General features: G+C 36.2%; 1 protein-coding gene across 24 annotated transcripts in view; it reads right to left on the reverse strand.

Annotated features, from left to right (window-relative positions):
* The window catches only part of LOC118532617 (uncharacterized), a 141,088-nt gene that overhangs the window by 63,034 nt on the left and 54,589 nt on the right, over positions 1–23,465 (reverse strand). For 10 of the 24 annotated variants that reach the window (XR_013444744.1, XR_013444742.1, XR_013444749.1 and 7 more), the window contains one exon: positions 2,024–2,473. Coding sequence is in view for 1 of the 24 variants with exons in the window: in XM_078065000.1 (XP_077921126.1) it covers positions 2,456–2,469 (14 nt within the window). In the remaining 23 variants the exon portion in view is untranslated. Of the gene's footprint in view, positions 1–2,023; positions 2,474–23,465 lie in introns of those variants that run through there. The other 14 variants (XR_013444756.1, XR_013444747.1, XR_013444752.1 and 11 more) reach the window with 3 other exon arrangements.

Below are 23,465 nucleotides of genomic sequence, written 5' to 3' on the forward strand. Positions count from 1 at the left end.
ATATAGACATTAACACGTCTTTAGGTGAACATATACATATCTTTGTGGTCATATACATATAAGTTAAATTTTGGAATCACAGGATATGTGCATGTTCAGCTTTACAAACATATCATTAAAAGGTCTTCTAACATGACTTCCACCAATCATACTCCCACCATTACTCTATGAAAGATATTTGTTAGCAAAATACTCACCAATATTTGGCATCCTCAGTCCATTTCATTTTAGCCTTTCTAGAGGGTATTAGTACTGCTTAGAGTTTTTGTTATTTCTGTTGCCAAATGAGGCCCTACAGCTGTGTTTTATGTGGAAAATGCTCAAGTCTTCAGCAAACTCCTATGGAATCAACTGACAATTTCATATTGATCCCAAGAGTTGTTTAGAAATTCAGAAAAATCAGCATTTTGCAAAAAGTTAGATATACCTATTATAGTCTTTAGATAATCTCATAAAATTTTAATTAGTTGTAATAAATATATTGCAAATTACCTTAAATAGACCCAGACCAAGGATTAGTAAACTACACCATGCAAACCAAATCTGGCTCTCCACCTATTTTATTTTTTAGATAACGAATTCCTTTAATTTTTTAATGAGGTTAACACCCACATACACAACATTCACCATTTTATTAAAAAATTTTTTACTTAAAATTTTTTAGTTGACACACAATGTTACATTGGTTTCAGGTATAGAACAAAGTGATTCAACGCTATACATTATGCTATGATCACTGCAAGTGTAGCTACCATCTGTCACCATACAATGCTATTACAATACTATTGACTATATTCCGTATGCTGTAACCATTTTATCAATTTTAAATAGTACAATTCAGTGGCTTTTAGTACATTCACAACCTTGTGCAACCATCACCATGGTCAACTCTTTATTTTAATAAGGCAGTAGAAAACCCAAGACTTATTAAGCAGTCATTCTCCATTCCCCATACCCATACTTGTTGACAACCACTAATCTGCTTTGCTTCTATGGATTTACCTCTTTCATATTTCATGTAAAATGAATTAGGCCCTTATATGTTTGTTTTCATTCACTTAGCATAATGATTAATAGGAATATCCATGTTATACTGTGTATCAATAATTCATTCAACTATAAAGTTGAGTAATACTGCATTTTTTTGATATACCACTTTATTTAAACAACATATAGTACATCATTAATTTCTGATGTAGTGTTCAACGACTCATCAGTTGCATGTAACACTCATGCTCATCACAACACGTGCCCTCCTTAATGCCCATCACCCAGTTACCCCATCCCCCGACCCACCTCTCCTTCCGCGACCCTCAGTTTGTTTCCCAGAGTCAAGGGTCTCTCATGGTTTTTCTCCCTCTCTGATTTCTTCCCATTCAGTTTTCCCTCCCTTTCCCTGTGGCCCTCCACACTACTCCTTATATTCCACATTAGTGGAACCATATGATAATTGTCTTTCTCTGATTAACTTACTTCACGTAGCATAATACCCTCCAGTTCCATCCACATCAATGTAAATGGTAGGTATTCATACTGAGGGCTGAGTAATATTCCATTGTGTGTATATATATATATATATATATATATATATATATACACACACACACACCAAATCTTCTTTATCCATTCATCTGTTGAAGGACATCTTGGCTCCTTCCAGTTTGGCTATTGTGGACACTGCTGCTATGAACACTGGGGTGCAGGTGCCCCTTCTTTTCACTACATTTGTATCTTTGGGGTAAATACCCAGTACTGCAATTGCTGGGTCGTAGGGCAGCGCTATTTTTAACTTCTTGAGAAACCTCCATACTGTTTTCCAGAGTGGCTGTACCAGCTTGCATTCCCACCAACAGTGTAAGTTGGATATACCACTTTCATCACCTCATGAATACTGGAGTAGTTTCCACCTTTCAACTATGATGAATAGTGTGGCTATACACATTCGCATACAAAAATTTTATTTAAAAATGGATTCCTTTAACTTAGGGATATAACTTGGTGTGGAACTGCTGGGTCATTGAAATTTTGTATTTAGTTTTTTTTTTTTACTTCTTAGTACCAAGCACTGTGTTAGGTTATTTATTTTATTGAAGTATAATTAACTCACTGTGTTATATTAGTTTCAGGTGTACAATATGATTCAACAATTTTACATACTACTCACTCATAAAAAAATGAGATCTTGCCATCTGCAACAACATAGACGGACCTAGAGAGTAAAATGCTAAGTGACATAAGACAAATACTATATGATTTCACTCATATGTGGAATTTAAGAAACCGAACAAATGAACAAAGGAAAAAAGAGACTCAAAGAGAACTGCTGTTTACAAGAAGGTAGGTGGGCGGGGGATGAGTAAAATGGATAAAGGGGAGCAAGAACATACTTACTGTGGTGAATACCAAGTAATCTCTATATTTCTGAGGAACCACCATCCTGTTTTCCACAGCAGCCTCACCATTGCACAGCTCCCTGTAGCAAAGACCAAAAATTCCGATTTCTCCACACCCTTGCCAATATTTACTATTTCTCATTTTTCATGTAATAGCCATAGTACCGAGAGTGAAGTGATAGCTCATTTATTCTAAATTGAATTTCTCAAATAAAAAGTAATGTTAAAGATTTTCATGTACTAATGGCTGCTGGTATATCAACTTTCAAGAAATGTCTTACTTAAGCTCTTGGTGCATTTATAAATTGGATTTTGTTTCTGATTTTTTTTTTTAAAGATTTTATTTATTTGACAGAGAGAGACACAGTGAGAGAGGGAACACAAGCAGGGGGAGCAGGAGAGGGAGAAGCAGGCTTCCCCGCTGAGCAGGGAGCCCGATGTGGGGCTTGATCCCAGGACTGCTGGGATCATGACCTGAGCCAAAGGCAGACGCTTAACGACTGAGCCACCCAGGTGCCCCTTGTTTCTGATTTTTAATTGCAAATGTTTATATATTCTGCAAGCTAGTACTTTCTCAAATATGTATTTTCCAAGTATCTTCTATTTTGAGGGTTGTCTTTTCACTTTCCTGACAGTGTTCTATGGGGCACTATGGTTTATAAGTTTGATAAAGTTCAATTAATCTATTTTATCTTATCATGATTTTACTTTCAGGGTTATACCTAAGAATCAACTACCAAATTAAAGATCAGGAAAATTTAACTATATTTTCTATTAATATTTTAATATTATTAGCTCATACATTTGATTGATTTTGAGTTAATTTTAATATTTTTATAGTATTAGCTCATACATTTGATTGATTTTGAGTTAATTTTTGTAAAGGGTATGAGGTAAAGGTCCAACATTGTTTTCTAAGTTGCTACCCAGTTGTTCAAGGACCATCTGTTGAGACATTATTCTTTCATAATTGAATGCTCTTGGCAATCTTCTAAAAATCAATTAGCCACAGATGTATGGGAGTATATCTGGACTTTTAGTTCTATTCTTTTGGCCTATATGCCTATCCTTATACAAATACCACGCTGTTCAGATTACTATAATTTTGTTGTAAGATTTGAAAAAATTAAGTGTCAATCTTAAGTTGTTTTTCAAGATTGTTTAAGCTATTCAGGGTCCTCTGCAATTATGTATCTATTTTAGGATCAGCTTTTCCACTTCTGTAAAAGAGACAGTTAAGATTTTGATGACTGTATTAAATCTGTGTATCACTTTAAGGGCTTACACCATGCTAAATTACGCTTTCCAGTAAATGAACACAGGATGTCTTTCCACTTGTTTAATTTTCTTTCAATAAAGTTTTGTAGACTTAAATTTACAAGCCTCCCACCTACTTGAATGTACCCTATTTTATTCTTTATGGTAATATTGCAAATGGAATTGTTCCCATATTTTCCTTTTTGCATTGTACATTGCCAGTGTATAAAAATACAACTGATTTTTATTTTGCATATGCTCTGAAACTGCTGAATTTCTTTTAAGCTCTGTTTTTCATGCAGATTTTTTAAAAATTTTATTATGTTAGTCACCATACAATACATCATTGGTTTTTGATGTGGTGACCCACGATCCATTGTTTTCGTATAACACCCAGTGCTCCATGCAGTACGTGCCCTCTTTAATACCCATCACCGGGCTAACCAATCTCCCCTCCCCCCTCCCCTTCAAAACACTGTTTGTTTCTCAGAGTCCATAGTCTCTCATGGTTCATCTCTCCCTCCAATTCCCCCCATTTTTCCCTTCCTTCTCCTAATGTCCTCCATGTTATTCCTTATGTTCCACAAATAAGTGAAGCCATATGATAAATTGACTTTCTCTGCTTGACTTAGTTCACTTAGCATAATCTCCCCCAGTCCCATCCATGTTGATGTAAAAGTTGGGTATTCATCTTTTCTGCTGGCTGAGTAATATTCCATTGTATATATGAACCACATCTTCTTTATCCATTCATCTGTTGAAGGGCATCTCGGCTCTTTCCACAGTTTGGCTATTGCGGACATTGCTGCTATGAACATTGGGGTGCATATGGCCCTTCTTTTCACTACATCAGTGTCTTTGTGGTAAATACCCAGGAGTGCAATTGCTGGGTCATAGGGTAGCTCTATTTTTAAATTTTTGAGGAACCTCCACACTGTTTTCCAAAGTGGCTGTACCAACTTGCATTCCCACCAACAGTGTAAGAGGGTTCCCCTTTCTCCACAACCTCTCCAACATTTGTTGTTTCTTTCCCTGTCCATTTTTGCCATTCTAACTGGTGTAAGGTGGTATCTCAGTGTGGTTTTGTTTCATGCAGATTCTTTAGGACTTTCTACATGTAAGATCAGGTCATCTGAGAATACAGTTTTACTTCTTCCATTCCAATTTTATTCTTTTTCTGGCTAGAACTTCTAGCACAAAGTTATTTACCAGTGGCATCCTAGTTTTATTTGTGGTAATCAAGGTACAACAGACTTTTCCCATTAAGTATGTTAGCTCTTTTTCATAAATGCCTCTCAAATCCTGTTGAGGAAATTCCATTCTATTCCTAGTTTGTACAGCTTTGTATATCATGAAAGGGTGTGGATTTTGTCTAACGGTTAATCTGAAACACATTATGTGGTTATTTTCCTTTGTACTATTAATGTGCTGTATAAAATTAATTTACATATGTTGAATCACCTTTGCAATTCTGGAAAAAATCCCATTTTGCTCATGGAGCATAATCTTTTTAACATGTTGCTACATTTGGTTTACTTGTACTTTAAGGTTTTTGGCATTTATAGTCATAAGGTACACTGACCTATAGGTTTTGTCTTTGTGTTTGTCCAACACTGGTATCACAGAAATGTCTCGGGCGCCTGGGTGGCTCAGTTGGTTAAGCGACTGCCTTCGGCTCAGGTCATGATCCTGGAGTCCCTGGATCGAGTCCCGCATCGGGCTCCCTGCTCGGCAGGGAGCCTGCTTCACCCTCTGACCCTCCCCCCTCTCATGTGCTCTCTCTCTCTCTCTCATTCTCTCTGTCTTAAATAAATAAATAAAATCTTTAAAAAAAAAAAAAAAAAAGAAATGTCTCAAAATGAGTTAAAGTGTTCCCTCATTTCTATTTTCTGAGAGAGGTTGAAGAGAGGTGTTAATTCCTCAACATCTGAAAGAACCTACCAGTGAAACCATGTGGTACTAGGCTATTTTTTTTTGGCATATATTTTAAAACATAATTTCCTAATGTGAAATCTATATAACATTAAAGTAACAATTTTAAAGTAAACAATTTAGTAGCATTAAAGCACATTAACACAATCTAGTTGCAAAATGTTTACCTCACTCAAAAGTAAAACACTATAGTCATTAAACAGTTTCTCCACACTCCCTCTCCTCCCAGGTCCTGGCAGCCACCAGTCAAAATTCTTTTTCAAAGGAATTATCTGTATGTATGGAATCATACAACATGTGACCTTGTGTGTCTAGTTTCATTCACTTAGTGTAATGTGTTGTAACTTCATCTACACTATAGCATGTATCAGTAATTTTCATGACTGAATAATATTCCCTTTTATGCATATACCAAAATTTTGTTATTTTGTACATTTGCACTTTATTCTACAATAGCTGAACCATTTTAAATAGCAGTTATGTAGACAGGTTTTGATTTATGCACATTTTTGCCAACGATTATTTTTCATGTTTTAAATTACAAACTAGTGGACGTGAAATGATCTCATTGTGGTTCTGATTTGCACTTCATTTATGTCTAATATGAAGAATCTTTCATGTTTTTTGTCCACTTTGAAAAAATGTCTTTTCAAAATGTTGCCCATTTTTATTTTTTTAAAAGATTTTATTTATTTGAGAGAAAGAGAACACAAGCAGGGGGAGGGGCAGAGAGGGGGAGAAAAGACACCCCGCTGAGTAGAGAGCTCAACGTGGGGCTCAATCCCAGGACCCCGGGATTATGACCTGAGCCAAAGGCAGACGCTTAATGACTGAGCCACCCAGGTGCCCCAAAATGCTGCCCGTTTTTTAACTGAGTTGTCAATTTGTTGTTGAGATGTAAGCAGGTTTTAAAAAAATACATAATATATTCTTGATACAAGACCCTTACTTAGTATATGGTTTGTAAATATTTTCTCACCTTCTGCATATTGTCTTTTTACTTTCTTGGTAATGTCTCTTGATGCATTCAAGTATTAAATTTTGATAAAATTGAGTATGTCTCTTTTTGCTTCCGCTTTAGAAATCACAATTAAGATACCATCATCAAATCCAAGGTCATTAAGATTTATTCCTGTTTTCTACTAAAAGTTCTAGAGATTTAGCTCTTGTATTTGGAATGTTGATGCATTTTGAGTTTTGCAGAGGGTGTAATGTAGGGGTCCAACTTCATTTCTTTGCATGTTGACATCAGGTTGTCCAAACACTATTTGCTGAAGGGACTGTTCATTCCTATAAATCATCTTGGGACCCTCATCAATAATGAACTGGATATAGATGCATGGATTTATTTCTGGAACCTCAATTCTATTCCAGCTCTATTCTAATCTTTGAAATAAAAACTTAAGTCCTCTGACTTTATTCTTTTTCAAGATTGATTTCGGTATTCAGAAACCCTAGCAATTCTATATGAATTTATGGATTAGCTTTTTCACTTCTGCATAAAAGGCTGTTCAGCTTTTGAAAGGTATTGCATTGATTCTGTAGACTACTATGGGTGACACTGACATCTTAAGAACATTATATTACAATGCACGAACACAGGATGTTTTCCCATTTATTTACATGTTCTCTAATTTATTCCAGTAAAATTGTTCGTTTTTTAAGTAGGCTCCACGCCCACCACAGAGCCCAACGTGGGGCTCAAACTCATGACCATGAGATCAAGACCTGAGCTGAGATCAAGAGTCGGACGCTCAACCGACTGAGCCACCCAGGCATCCCTATTCCAGCAAAGTTTTGCAGTTTTCACTGAACATGTATTTTACCTCCCAAGTTAAATTTATTCCTAAGTATTTTCCTTTGTATGCATGAAATTATTTCCTTAATTTTTTTTCAGGCTATAATTAGCTAAAAAAAAATGCAACTGATTTTATGTGTTGATTTTTTACCCTTTAACTTTGCTGATTCTGTCTTAAACTGTGCCCTATAGGTGTTAATGAGGTTGAAACTAGCACAAAATTTAGGCAGAAAATTTAGAACTTGTGTTTCAGAGAACTGTTTTCCTCTGATCAGTCATTGTGTCTTTTCAGACCCCAAGAACAAATCCACTAGCTGTCTCTGCAGAAGCCTGGACTCAGAGGTTCAACTGATAGGGTTCCAGCCTATGAACAAGCAAAGTCCTACATTCCTTACCTAAGATAAGGAGCCCAAGATCCCATCTAGTTTGTACCAGTTCTGAGTGCATGCACAGAGCTCCTTTTCCTTGTCTTAACCTCCTGACCATCAGGGTTTGAAGTCGGCCTCATTCTCATGTTAAATCTCCACACCAAAGCAAAAAGTGAACATGGATGTACGTTCCATATGTTTGCCCAATGAGCATGTTCCATCTTTCCTCATGAATAGTCACAAGTGTCCCCAACCATTTCATCAATATATATGTAATCTTAACCCTTATGATTATAAAAAACTTGTTCTCTCCCACTTTGGGGAGGCGGATTTGAGGCTTGCCCTCCTGCCTCATTTGGTTGCCTCTCAAATAAACCCTTTCCTCGCTGCATACTTTTATTATTTTAAAAATGCATGGATTCATCTAAACAGCACCAAGCAAAAACTTCCATAACCAACAAAATAACTTGTCTACTCTCATTTCCTACTTAACCTCAGGAAAACATCGATTTCTTCTATGTTGTTATACTTGGCTTTTACCAAAACATCATCTTTATGTAGGCATTTTCAACATAGATTCTTTCACCTACCAAAATCCATTTGAAATTCATCTATATTGCTCATGTATCAATAGTTCATTATGCATTATTGCTTAGTATCAAATTATATGGATGTAGCCTATTTTATTCATTCAATACCCTTTTCAGGGTCATTCAAGTTCTTCCCAGTTTGGGCTGACAAAAAAAAACTACTATGTTGAGATGGTACACAACACTAATAAGCAGTTCTATGTTATTATTTTAACTTGGATAAATACATACGAAAGTAACTGCTTGGCCATACAATATGCTTGTATTGTATGCTTGGCCATACAATAGATGTAGGTTTAATTTTGTAAGAAACTGACAAACTGCTTTTACAAAGTGCATGTTCCATTTGATAAGCAATGCATTTAGCAGCACTTGGAAACGTTGGTCTTCTCTTACTCAACCATTCTAGATGTTTAGTGATATTACAGTAAATTTAATTGCCATTTCCTTAATGACAAATGAATGCTAAGTATTTTTCTATTTGCTTATGCATTTTATCTTTAATAAAATGTATTTCTATCTTCTGTACATTTTATTGTGACATAACTCATATACCATAAAATAAACCCTTTTTTACTACCCACTTATCACTCTTTCTAATCTCTGAAAATTACTCCTTATGTGTTCTCTATCACATAATAAATGGCATTTTGTGTCTGGCTTCTGTCACTTGCATATTTTCAAATTCATCCATATTGTACCAAGTATCAGTACTTTATTCTTTTTATTATAATTTCACTTTCTTGACATGTCTTGCTTCAAGCATAAAAGTTACTGATTTTGATGAATTTTATGTATTTTGCCTTTGGCTGTCTGTGCTATACGTCATATCAAATCCAAGGTCATGAAGATGTACAACTGTTTTAAGAGTTTGGTAATTTCAGCTCTTAAATTGATTCATGCTGTCATTTTTACAGTGTTAAGTCTCTGGACCAACTTCCATTCGTTTGGAATGGGGATATCCACTTGTCCCAACATTATTTGTTGAAAAAAATATTGTTCTCCACTGCGCTGTCTTGACACGCTTGTCAGGAATCAATTAATCATATATATGTGAGTATATTTGTGGACTTTCAAGTCCATACTTCCATATGCCTATGTAACCTATATGTCTATCCTTACAATATTACTATTCTTAATTACTGGATTTTTGTACTAAATTTTAAAATAAAATGTTCTCCATTGTAGTCTTTTCAAGATTGCTTGTCTATTCTGTATCTGTATTTCCATGTGAATTTTAGAATCAGCTTGCCAATATCCACAAAAATGCCAGCTGGAACACCCAACATGGGACTCACTAAATCTCGGGATCAATTTGGGGAGTAGTGCATTTGGGGGGGTATTCATTTCCTAGAGCTGCCTAACTAACTACCAACTGGAAAGCTTAAAACAAGAAAAACTGGTTCTTCCACAATTCTGGAGACTAGAAGTCTGAAATCAAAATATTCATAGCCATGCTTCTTTTGAAGGCTTTAGGGGAGAAAACATTCCATTATTTCTCTAAGCTTCTGGTGTAGCTAGCAACACTTAGTGCTCCTGGATCTTGCAAAAACATTACTCCAATCTCTGCCTTTGTAATCACATGCCATTTTCCCTGTGTATCTCTGTCTGTGTCCTCTCTTATTCTTATAGGGACACCAGTCACATTGGATTAAAGCCCCAACCTACTCCAGTGTGACCTCATATTAACTTAATGACATCTGCAAAGCCCCTATTTCCAACTAAGGTCAAATTCATAGGAAACAGAGGTTAGAAAGTTAATATATCTTTTAGAGGTACATAATTCAACCCATGACACCACCTTAACATTACTAATTCTTCCAATTCATGAACAAGATCTCTGTCAATTTACTTCTCGAATTTCTTGTAATGTGGTTTTCACTGTAAAAGTCTTACACACTTCTTTTGTTCAATTTATGCCTAAGTATCTTATTCTTTTGGATACTACTGTAAGTGGAATTTTCTTAGTTTGATTTTCAGATTCTTCATTGCTACTGTACAGAAATACATCTTATTTTCCCATATTTTTCTTATAAACTGCAATCTTTCTGTAATCATATATTAGATCTAATTTTATGTGGGTTACCTAGGATTTTCTACATAAAAGATCTTTTCATCTGTGAATATAGTTTTTCTTCTTCCTTTCCAATCTAGATGCAATTTGTTTTTCTTGCCATAAATGGAATTTCTAGTATAAAAAAAGTAGTGAGAGCAGAATTCGTGTCTTGTTCCTGATCTCAAGAGGAAAGTACTCAGTCATTTAACATTAAGTTTCTTAGCTGCAGGTTATTCCTAAATAGCCATTAACTGGTTGAGCAAATTACCTTCTATTCCTAGTTTGTGAAATGTTTTTAACACGAACAGGAGTTGGATTTTCCCAAGTGCCTTATATGCATCTATTGCGCTTATGTGTATTTTAAAAAGTGGGCTGATGGGACACCTGGGTGGCTCAGTCGGTTAAGTGTCCGACTCTTGGTTTCAGCTCAGGTCATGATCTCAGGGTCGTGAGATCAAGCCCCAAATCTAAGTTTGGCTCTGCGCTCAGCAGGGAGTCTGCTTGAGATTCTCTCCCTCTGCCCACCCCCACTCGTGTTCTCTCTCTAAAATAAATCTTTGGGGTGCCTGGGTGGCTCAGTCATTAAGTGTCTGCCTTTGGCTCAGGTCATGATCCCAGGATCCTGGGATCGAGCCCCACATCGGGCTCCCCACTCCGCGGAAAGCCTGCTTCTCCCTCTCCCACTCCCCCTGCTTGTGTTCCCTCTCTTGCTGTCTCTCTCTCTCTCTCTCTAATAAATAAATAAATAAATAGTTTTAAAAAATAAAAAAATAAATCTTTAAAATAACAAGTGGGCTGCAGCTTTTAATGCTGTTGAGTTTTAAAGTATTTCATATATTCTAGATAGGTATTTATCAGATTAATGTGTTACAAATATACTCTCCTACTCTGTGGCTTATTTTTCATTTTCTCAGCATCTTCCCTTGAGAAAATAGTTTTCATTTTGATAAAGTCAAATTTACCTATTTTTCTCATTTATGGAGAATGCTTTTGGCGTCCTATTGAAGAATTCATTTCCTAACCCATGGAAAGATTTTCTGTTTTACTGCAAAAGCACCACAGATTTATTTACTTTTACATTTAGTGTATGATCAACACTGAGTTAATTTTTTATAATGTGCATTAATTTTTTCTAGGTTAATTTTGTCAAGGTTGACTTTGTATTATATATAGCCAGTCAGGACCAGCATCATTTGTTGCAATGACAACTCTTTCATTAAATCAACTTCAAACCTCTGTAAAGTATCTATGGACCATATTTGTATAGGTCAACTTGTGAACTGTCTTCTGTTCCATTAATTGATGGCTCTATCCTTAGGCAAAAAACACACTGATGTCATGACATAGATTTGTACACAGGATTTGAAATTATGAATTGTGTTTAAGATTTTATTTATTCACCTGAGAGAGAGAGAGAGCACAAGCAGGGGCAGGGGGAGAGGGAGAAGGATAAGCAGACTCCCCGCTGAGCAGGGAACCCAACGTGGGACTCGATCCCGGGACCCTGGGATCATGACCTGAGCTGAAAGCAGACACTTAACCAGCTGAGCCACCCAGGAGTCCCTGAATTGTGTTTTCTTCAACAGTTCTACTTTGAGATTTTGGCTCTTTCAGTAATGATGACTTTCCACATAAATTTTAGAATCTACCTAATCTTAATTAGGATATTATTAAATCCATATAAATCTATTTGGGAGAATAAACAATACTGAGTTTTCAACTCATGAATAATTTGTTGCTCCAGTTATTTGGGCAGTGTTTTGTACTTTTCAGCACACATACACAGTGTATCTTTCACTATATTTTTACTTTCCTATAGATAGTATTCTCTGTGCAGTTCTAATATTCACAGATTTCTGTTACGATGCCTTAAATAATATGTTTGAAAACAACACCACTCAAATTTCAGTTACAGTGGTGTAGAAACTGAGTAAATGGGTAAAGTAAAAAGATTCCCTGTTATCTTCCTTCCAAAAATTATGTATATAACTAATGCACATCATGTTCACTGACTACTCCTGTCACTTTTTAAAGATTTTTTTTCTTCTGATTCAGGTTCACAGAAAAATTGAGGGGAAGGTACAGATATTTCTCATATACATGCTGTCCTCATACATATCCTCCCCCATTATCAACATATCCCAACAGAGTGGTACCTTTGTTAACAACTGATAAACCCACACTGCCATATAATCACCCCAAATCCCCAGATTACTGTATGGTTCACTCTTGGTGTTGTATATTCTTCGGCTACATAAAATGTATAACAACATATCTATCATTAAGATAGAGTATTTTCATTGCCTTACAAATCCTCTGTGCTATACATATTCATCACACTCCTCCCTAACCCCTGACAACCAGTGATCCTTCAATTTTCTCCACAGTATTCACCTCATATAGTTGGAACTATTATGCAGCCTTTTCAGATTGGCTTCTTTCACTTTATAATATGTACTTAGAGCTCCTCCATGTCTTTTCATGCCTTCATATTTCATGGTTTTAGCAATGAATAATATTTGTCTGGATGTACCACAGCTTATTCATCCATTCACCTACTAATGGACATCTTTGTTACTTCCATCTGGGCAATTATGAATAAAGCTGCTATAAACATTCATGTGCAGACTGTGTAGACGTAAGTTCTCAACTTTTTGGGTAAATACCAAAGAACAGGATTGCTGGATTGTATGGTAAGACTATGTTTGCTTTTGTAAGAACCATTCTGAATCTCTACCAGCAATGAAGGAGTTACTGATATTCCACATTCTTACACTGCATGGTATTGTCAGTGTTTCAGAATTCGGCCATTTCGATAGGTCTGTAGAGGTATCTCATTGATGTTTAAATTTACATTTCCCTTTTCTTATGTTTACATCGTATCTGTATATTTTCTTTGGTGAGGTGTCTGTTAAGGTCTTTGGCCCATTTAAAAAATTGGGTTATTTTCTTATTGTTTAGTTTTAAGAACTCTTTGTATATTCTGGATTAACAGTCCTTTATCAAATAGGTGTTCTGCAAATATTGTCTCACAATCTATGGCCTGTCTTCTCATTCTCTTGACATTGTAGTTCACAAAGTAGAAATTTTTAATTTAATAAAGTCCAGCTTACCAATTATTTCTTTCAAAGACCATGCCTTTGTTGTTTTATCTAAAAAGTTATTGGCATACCTAAGGTCATCTAGGTTTTCTCCTATATTATCTTCTAGAACTTCAGATTTGCATTTCAAATTTACTGTAAAATGCTTGGGATCCATTCAGAGTTAATTTTTGTAAAAACTGTTTTGTTTTTTTTTTTTTGAAGATTTTATTTATTTGAGAGAGAGAGACACAGCGAGAGAAGGAACACAAGCAGGGGGAGTGGAGAGGGAGAAGCAGGCTTCCTGCCGAGCAGGGAGCCCGATGCGGGGCTCAATCCCAGGAACCTGGGATCATGACCTGAGCCGAAGGCAGACGCTTAACGGCTGAGCCACCCAGGTGCCCCTGTAAAAACTGTTTTAAGGTCTGTGTCTAGATTCATTTTTCTTCCCTATGCATATCATTGTTCCAGCACTGTTAGAAAGACTACTTTTGCTCCATTGTATTGCCATTGTTTGTCACAGATCTGTTGGTAATATTTATTTGGGTCTATTTCTGGCTATCTATTCTATTTCACTGATGTATTTGTCTATTTTTGGATAATACCACAGTCTCTTGATTTCTGGAGCTTTAAAATAAGTCCTGATGTACGACAGTATTAGTCCAACTCTGTCCTTCTCTTAGAGTAACGTGTTGGAAATGTAGGATCTTTTGTCCCTGCATACAAACTTTAGAAGTAGTTTGCAGATATACACAAAAATAAGTTCCTGGGATTTTGATTAGGATTACCTTGAGTCTATCAATCAAATAGGAAAGAACAGACATCTTGAAAATATTGAGTCTTCCTTATCCATAAACATGAATCTCTCTCCATTTATGTAGTTCTTGAGTTCTATCATCAGAATTTAAAAATTTTCCTCAAATAAATCTGATATATATTTTGTTAAATTTATACTTAAGTATTTCATTTTGGGAGATGTCAAAGTAAATGGCACTGTGTTTTTAATTTCAAATTCCACTTGTTTAGTGCTGGTATATAGAAAAGCAATTGACAAAAACCTTGTATCCTGCAACCATGCTAAAATCATTTTAGTTCCAGTTTGTGTGTGTGAATTTGGATTGTCTACACAATCATGTCATCTGCAAAGACAGTTATATTTTTTCCTTCCCAATTTGTATTCCTTTAATTTCTATGTTTTGTCTTATTGCATTAGCTAGAATTTCCAGTACAATGTTGAAAAGAAGCGGTGAGAGGGAACATCCTTACCTTTTACCTGATTTTAATGAGAAAGCTAGTTTCTCACCATTAAGTATGATGTTAGCTGTAGGTTGGTTGGAGATAGGTCATCTTTATCAGGCTGAGGTAGTTCCCCTCTAACCCTAGTTTACTGCAAGATTTCTTATCACAAATGGGTGCTGGATTTTGTTAAATGCCTTTTCTACATTTATTATTATGATCATGATTTTTCTTTTTTAGTCTGCTGATATGAGGGTTACATTAATTTTCAAATATTGAAATAGCTTGCATACCAATTCCAAATTCCACTTAGTTACCGTGTGTAATCATTTTCATACATTGTTATACTTGACTTGCTAATTTTGTTGAGGATTTTTGCATCTATGTTTATGAAAGATATTGGTCTGTAGTTTTCTTGTAATGACTTTGGTTTTCACAGTAGAGTAATGCTAACCTCATAAATGAGTTGGGATATAATTCTCTTAGCTTCTATCCTCTGAGATTGTTGAGTATCAGTATCCTCCTGTCCTTTAGAGTTCAGAAGAATTTACCAGGAAGCCACCTGGGATTGGTGCTTTTGGTTTTGGAAGGTTATTAATTATTGATTCAATTTTTTCATAGATATAGGCCTAATGAGATTGTCTATTTTTATTGCTTTGGCAAATTGTGTACTATCAGACAACTGAAGTTGAAAATGTTCCTTTAGTATCTACCATATTCGTTCCTCTTTTCTATTTGTTGCCCTTTTTCTCTGTTCCTGTTTTGTCTTCCAATCATTTTCTGCTTTTTGTGGTTTTAACAGAGTATTTTAGATGATTCAGTTTTCTCCCCTTTATTAGCATATCAGTTACACTTCTTTTGTAACTATTTTTTAGCATCTGTCACAGTTTGCAATATACTTTTACAGTTACAATTAATCTAAGTCTGTTTTCAAACACCACCGTATCATTTCTTGGGTACTGTATCTCATAATAATAATCCTAATTCCTCCCTTCCACTCCTTGTATCATTGCTTTATTTCACTTATATGCAAGTATATGTAAGCATATACATATGTGCATATGTCAAAAACATATACATATATGTAAGTTTATTGTTAGTATTAGCAAACTATTTACCTTTTGGATCAATTAAAAATAAAGTAAGTTTTTATTCACCTTCACTTATTTCTTCGATGCTCTTCCTTACTTTATGGGAAATCTGAATTTAATGCAAATGTAATTATAACATAACTGGCTGACAATGGGAGTGATTACATTATTATAATATGAGACCTCTACATAAGCACCTGTAGGAACTTATCAATATAAACGAGAATAGTAATTGTGTTGAAAAGAATGAAGATGTCCAACAGGGAGTGACATCAGCAAAAAAAAATTTTATACTAAAGAAAATTTCATAAATACATGACATTGAAAGCATAATAGATGAAATGTTGAAAGGAAATCTGAATTTAGAAAGGGAGAGGGCCGAATCAGCAAACTGTAAGATACTCCTTATCATAAGTTTAACAGGAAGAAAGCAAGCGCTATTAAAACTTGATAATTTTTAATGAAATAAAATACTCTGATTTTAAATGATTCTAATGTTTCATATTGTAATATAAAAATTACTTTAAATAGTATTCTCATTTCCCTATACATTTATAATAAACAGAATTTTTTGTATTTTGACAAAAAAATTTTTCAGGTAATGGAACAACTGTTATTTTTCCATTAATAAATATTGATTTGCATGGTTTCAGCTAGCAGTCATTTTTACAGTCCCACAATATTCTGCAAAACAAGACTTACCCGTATCTCATGGGGTTTTTTTTTGGGAGGGGGGGTGATACTGTAAATTAAATTTTGATTTCTAAATATACATGGCTAGTATATTGAAATACATGCTCTTCATTGCTTTTTCCTACCTTACGGCCCTGGGTAGAACTTCCAGTGCTAAGCTGAATAGCAGTAGTGAAATCCGAAATACTTGCCCACTTCCCGTTCCAAGAAAGAAAAACCAATCTTTAATAATTAATATAACATTATCATCAGTTTTTATGAGATTCTGTTTATCACATTAATAAAGTTGCCTTATTTTCTAAATTTGCTAACAATTTTTATAAGGAATGGGTTTAAATAATGTCAAATGCTTTCCTTTTTTGCATCTATTGAGATATGTTTCCTCTTCAGTTTGCTGGTATGATGGATTATATAATTGACTTCCAAATACTGAATCACTCTTCCAGTTCCGAACCAGACCAAATGCCGTCATGTATTAACCTGATTATATATTGCTGGATACAATTTGGTGATACTTAGTAGAGAATTTTTGTGTCTATGCTCATGAGTAATATTAGTCTATAGGCTTTATGATATCTTTCTGTGGTTTTGATCAGGGTAATGCTGGTCACATGAAATGAAGTTGGAATATAACTTTCTCTTGTACTACTGGGTGCCTGGGTGGCTCAGTTGTTAAGCGTCTGCCTTCAGCTCAGGTCATGATCCCAGGGTCCGGTTCAAGCCCCGCATAGGCTCCCTGCTCAGCGGGAAGCCTGCTTCTCAATCACCCATCCCCCTGCTTGTGCTCCCTCCCTCTCTCGCTGTCAAATAAATAAAAAATCTTAAAAAAAGAAAAATGCTATTCTGCCTTCTTTAAATATTTAGAAGCATCCATCAATGAAACAATTATGGTTAGGAAATTTTCTTTGTTAGAAGTATGTACCTCAATTTAATTTCCTAAGAATGATAAAAATAGTCATGTTTATTTCTTGTAGAGTGAGTTCTGGTAGCTTCTGGTATTAAAAAAAAAGGGGGGGTTCAGCAATGCCTGGGTGGCTCAGTCAGTTTAAGTATCTGCCTTTGGCTCAGGTCATGATCATAGGTCCTGGGATCGAGTTCCACATGGGGCTCCTTATTCAGCCTGCTTCTCCCTCTGCCTTATGCTCCCCCTGCTTGTACTCTCTCTGGCAAATAAATAAAATCTTTAAAAAACATAAAAATAATATTACCTCTACAAGGAAGAAGGTTTTGGCTTAAGTGATTTTTTTCAGTTTTTTTGTTTTCAATTTCATTGATCTCTGCTCTTTATTATTTCCTTGTTTGCTCTGGGTTTTAGTTGCTCTCTTTTTCTATTTTCTTAAGGTAGAAGCCTAGATTAATGGCTCAAGACATTTCTAGTTTTACTAACATAAACATTAAATGCTGTAAATTTCCCACTGAAGTACTGCTTTAGATGCGTCACAAATAGTTTGGTATGTTAGACTTTCATTCCTGTGAGGCTTCTTTTGTGTACTGATTTTAGAAATCTGTAGTTTAGCTTTTGAATATTCAGAGATTCTCCAAATATTCGTTATATATCACTTGTTTAAATCTGTTATGGTCACAGAACATATCTCACATTACGTCAACTATTTAAAATCTGTTAAGGTCTGTTTATAGCCCAAAATAGGGTCTATCTTGTCTAGGGTCTATGTGCATGTGAAAAGAATATATTCTACTGTTTTCAGTAGACTATTCTAACATACCAATTAGGTCAACTGCTGATAATTTTTTTCTAGTCTGTCAAATACTGTTAGCAATATAGATTCTCCAGTGTAACCATATATATTTGTCTGTGTTTTTCTTCAGGCCTACCAGTTTAACTTCATGTATCCAGGATCACTTTTATTAGGTACATGTACATCTATGATTATTGTCCACTGTCCATTTATCATCAGGAAGTAACATCCCTCCTTAACATTAGTAATAAGCCTTTATCCTGAAGTCAATTTTGTCTGATATAGCCACTTAAATTTTTTTTTAATTGAAGTGTAGTTGACATACAATATTGTATTAGTTGGAGGTGGACAAAATAGTTATTCAACAATTTCATACATTACACTATGCTCAACATGATAAATGTAGTTACCATCTGTCACCATATTATGTTACAATATCATTGACTGTATTTCCTATGCTGTACTTTTTTCATCCCTGTGACTTTATTTTATACTCGGAGCCTGTAACCTTTTAATCCCCTTTGCATATTTTGCCTATCCACCCACCCCCTTCCTTTTGGCAACCACCAGTTTGTTCTCTGTATTTATGATTCTTTCGGGTTTTTTGTTTTCATTTGTTTTCCTTTTTAGATTCCATATATATATATGGAATCATATTTACTGTCTTTCTTTGGCTGACTTATTTCACTTAGAATAATAACCCACAGGTCCATCCATGTTGTCACAAATGGCAGGATCTCATTCTTCTTTATGGCTAATATTCCATTGTATATAAATACCACATCTTTATCCATTCACCTATTGAGAGACATTTGGGTTGCTTCCATAACTTGGCTATTGTAAATAATGCTACAATAAAAACAAGGGTGCATATAACTTTTTGTTTCTGTTTAGTAAATACTCAGTGGTGGGATTATGGGATCATACGGTATTTCTATTTTTTTGAGAAGCCTCCATACTGTTTTCCACAGTGGCTGCACCATTTTATTTCTAACCAGCAATGCACAAGGGTTCCCTATTTTCCACATCCTCATCAACGCTTGTCTTTTATTAGACATTCTGACTGATATAAGGTGGTATCTCATTGTGGTTTTAATTTGCATTTCCCTTATCATTAGTGATGTCGAACGTATTCTCATGTGTCATTTATCTGTATGTCTTCTTTGGAAAAATATCTATTCAGATCCTCTGCCCATTTTTTTTATTTTTTTTAAAAAAGATTTTATTTATTTATTTGAGAGAGAGAATGAAAAGAGAGAGAGCACATGAGAGGGGGGAGGGTCAAAGGGAGAAGCAGACTCCCCGCTGAGCAGGGAGCCCGATGCGGGACTCGATCCCGGGACTCCAGGATCATGACCTGAGCAGGAGGCAGTCACTCAACCGAGCCACCCAAGCACCCCCTCTGCCCATTTTATAATAGACTGTTTTGTTGGTATTGAGTATAGTTCTTTATATATTTTGGATATTAACCCTTTCTCAGATGTATCATTTGAAATATTTTCTATCATTTAGTAGGTTGCCTTTTTATTGCATGGCTGGTTTCCTTTGCTGTGCCGAAGTTTTTTCATTTTGGTGTAATTTCAATACTTTATTTTTGCTTTTGTTTCCCTTGCCTTAGAAGACATCTAGAAAAATGTTGCAATGCTGATGTCTAAGAAATTACTTCCTATGTTTTCTTCTAGGAGTTTTATGGTTCCAGGGCTCACATTTAGGTCTTTAATCCACTGTGAGTTTATTTTTGTGTATGGTATAAGAAAGTGGCCCAGATTCTGGACAGCTACATGTTAAATAATGAAACTGGGCTAGGGGTCTGGGGCTTGCTGAGGCAGCAGGCCATTTAGGGTGCCCAGACCCTGCTACTGTCTGCACTACCAAAGTGGAAGGAAATATAAACAGTAGTGCTCCACCAGCCCTTCCAACCCTGAAGAGAATTCCAGCAAGCCACCTACCATTTGGTGGAGGATTAGTTCCCTTTATATTCTAGTTGCCTTTTTCAAAAATAGTTTTTCTGTGGCCCAGGGCAGATGAATCTGCTCCCGGTCCCTCAGTACTATACTTCTTTACTGCAGTTGTAAGCATCAGGGGTGGGTTTCCCATCATTACTGTGTCTCTTCAACTATTCTCTATGTTGTCTCTATCCTTTGTTGTGCAGAAGCCCTCAGTTCTTTTTCAGGGGGGAATTATTCTATATCTAAGTACAGATTTAGTGTCTGTGAAGGAGGTGAGTTAAGCATTACCCTGTGTCACCATCTTGGAACCTTCCCCCAACCTTTTCTAGATTGGTGTTTACAGACTGTATCAAGTTCTAATCTTTTACCTTAACATATCTATGTTAGGATATTGAAAGAAGGTATCTTGTAGATAGCATATAGTTGGGTTATGATTTTTTACATCAAATCTGACAGACTCTGAGGTTTGCTTGATCATTTACATTTAATCTAATTATAGATACATTTGGATTTATGCCTACCACATTATGATATTTTGACTGTCTCCTGTATTTTGTATTTCTTTAGATGTTTTAAATACTCTGTGTGACTTTTGGGTTACACCTCTTTGGGGAATTAATAATTTAGAGATTTTTGTTTTTTTAAGATTTTTATTTATTTGAGAGAGTGAGCACAAGCAGAGGGAGCCACAGGCAGAGGGAGAAGCAGACTCCCCACCAAGCAAGGAGCCTGATGCAGAACTTGATCCCAGGACCCTGGGACCATGACCCAAGCCGAAGGCAGACGCTTAACCGACTGAGCCATCCAGGTGTCCCTAGAGATTTTTTTTTTAAAGATTTTATTTATTTGAGAGAGAGAGTGTGAGCAAGGGAGCACAAGCAGGGGGAGCAGCAGAGGGAGAGGGAGAAGCAGACTTCCTACTGAGCAGGGAGCCCGATGTAGGGCTCGATCTCAGGACCCTGAGATCATGACCTGAGCCAAAGGCAGACGCTTAACTGACTGGGCCACACAGGTGCCCCTAATTTAGAGATTTTTTTTTAAACTTTAATTAAAAATATAATCTTTGTCAGTCTCTTCAACAAATGGTGTTGGGAAAATTGGACAGCCACATGTAGAAGAATGAAACTAGACCATTTTCTTACACCATATACAAAAATAAACTCAAAATGGATGTAAACCTAACTGTGAGACAGGAATTCATCAAAATCCTAGAGGAGAACACAGGCAGCAACCTCTTCGACCTTGGCCAAAGTAACTTCTTGCTAGACATGTCTCCAAAGGCAAGGGAAACGAAAGCAAAAATGAACTATTGGGACTTCACCAAGATAAAAAGCTTTTGCACAGCAAAGGAAACAGTTGGCAAAACCAAAAGACAACCTACGGAATGGGAGAAGATATTTGTAAATGTCTTATCAGATAAAGGGCTAGTATCCAAGATCTATAAAGAACTTATCAAACTCAACACCTATCAGAATGGCTAAAATCAAAAAGACAAAAAAGGACGTGGAGAAAAAGGAAGCCTCGTGAATACTGATGGGAATGTCAACTGGTACAGCCACTGTAGAAAACAGTATGGAGGTTCCCCAAAAATTTGAATATAGAAATACCATATGATCCAATAATCCCACCACTGGGTATTTACCCAAAGAAAACAAAAACACGAATTCAAAAAGATGTATGCATCCCTATGTTTATGCAGCATTTTTTACAATAGCCAAGATATGGAAGGAATTCAAATGTCCACCAACAGACGAATGCATAAAGGAGATATATATATATATAATGGAATATTAATCGGCCATAAAAAAAAAAGACTGAGATCTTGCCATCTGCAACAATATGGATGAACCTAAAGGGTATTATCCTAAGTAAAATAAGTCCGACTGAGAAAGACAAATACCATATGATTTCACTCATATGTGGAATCTGAAAAAAATGAATAAACAAAAAACAGAATCAGACCTATAAATATAGAAAACAAACTGATGGTTGCCATAAGGGTGGGGAGTGCCAGAGGGAATGAGGGGATGGGCCAAATGGGTGAAAGGGAGTGGGAGATACAGGCTTCTAGTTATGGAATGAAAAGTCATGAGAATAAAAGGCAGAGCAGAGGGAATATAGTCAATGACAGAAACAATAAAGAAAACTAAAAGGCAGCCTACAGAATGGGAGAAGATATTTGCAAATGACATGTCTGTAAAGGGTTAATATGCAAAATACATAAAGAACTTATCAAGCTCAACATCCAAAAAACAAATAATCCAGTTAAGAAATGGGCAGAAGACATGAATAGGACCTTTTCCAAAGACGACATCCAGATGGCTAACAGACACATGAAAAGATGCTCAACATTACTCATCATCAGGGAAGTACAGATCAAAACCACGATGACAAACCACCTCGCACCTATCAGAATGGCTCACACGAAGCAACAGGTGTTGGTGAGGATTCAGAGAAAGGGGAACCCTGTGCACTGTTGGCGGGAATGCAAACTGATGCGGCCACTCTAGAAACCAGTATGGAGGTTCCTCAGAAAGTTAAAAACAGAACTACCCGGGCGCCTGGGTGGCTCAGTCAGTTAAGCTTCTGCCTTTAGCTCTGGTCATGATCCCAAGGTCCTGGGATCGAGCCCACGTCGGGCTCCCTGCTCAGCGTGCTTCTCCCTCTCCCTCTCCCCGCGCGCTTCTGCTCTCTCTCTCTCTCATTCTCTCAAATAAATAAATAAAGTCTTTAAGAAAAAAAACAGAACTACCCTACAATCCAGCAATTGTGCTACTAAATACCTTTGGGTACTTACCCAAAGGATACAAAAATATTGATTCGAAGGGGTACATGCACCCCGATGTTTACAGCAGCATTATCAACAACAGCAAAACTATGGAAAGAGCCCAAATGTCAACTGGCTGATGAATGGATAGAGAAGATGTGATGTATATATACAGTGGAATATTACTCAGCCATCAAAAAGTAGGAAAGGTTACCATTTGCAACGATGTGGATGGAGCTAGAACGTATTATACTAAGCGAAATAAGTCAGGGAAAGACAAATACCATATGATTTCACTCATGTGGAATTTAAGAAACAAAACAGATGAACATATAGGAGGGGGAAAAATAAAAGGAAACAAACCCTAAGAGTCTCTTAACAACAGAGAACAAACTGAAGAGTAATGGAGGGAGGTGGGTGGGGGAGGGGCTGGATGAGTGATGGGTATCAAGAAGGGCACTTGTTGGGGCGCCTGGGTGGCTCAGTCGTTAGGCGTCTGCCTTCAGCTCAGGTCATGATCCCAGGGTCCTGGGATCGAGCCCCGCATCGGGCTCCCTG

This window comes from Halichoerus grypus, chromosome X, assembly GCF_964656455.1.
Source record: "Halichoerus grypus chromosome X, mHalGry1.hap1.1, whole genome shotgun sequence".
NCBI lineage: Eukaryota > Metazoa > Chordata > Mammalia > Carnivora > Phocidae > Halichoerus > Halichoerus grypus.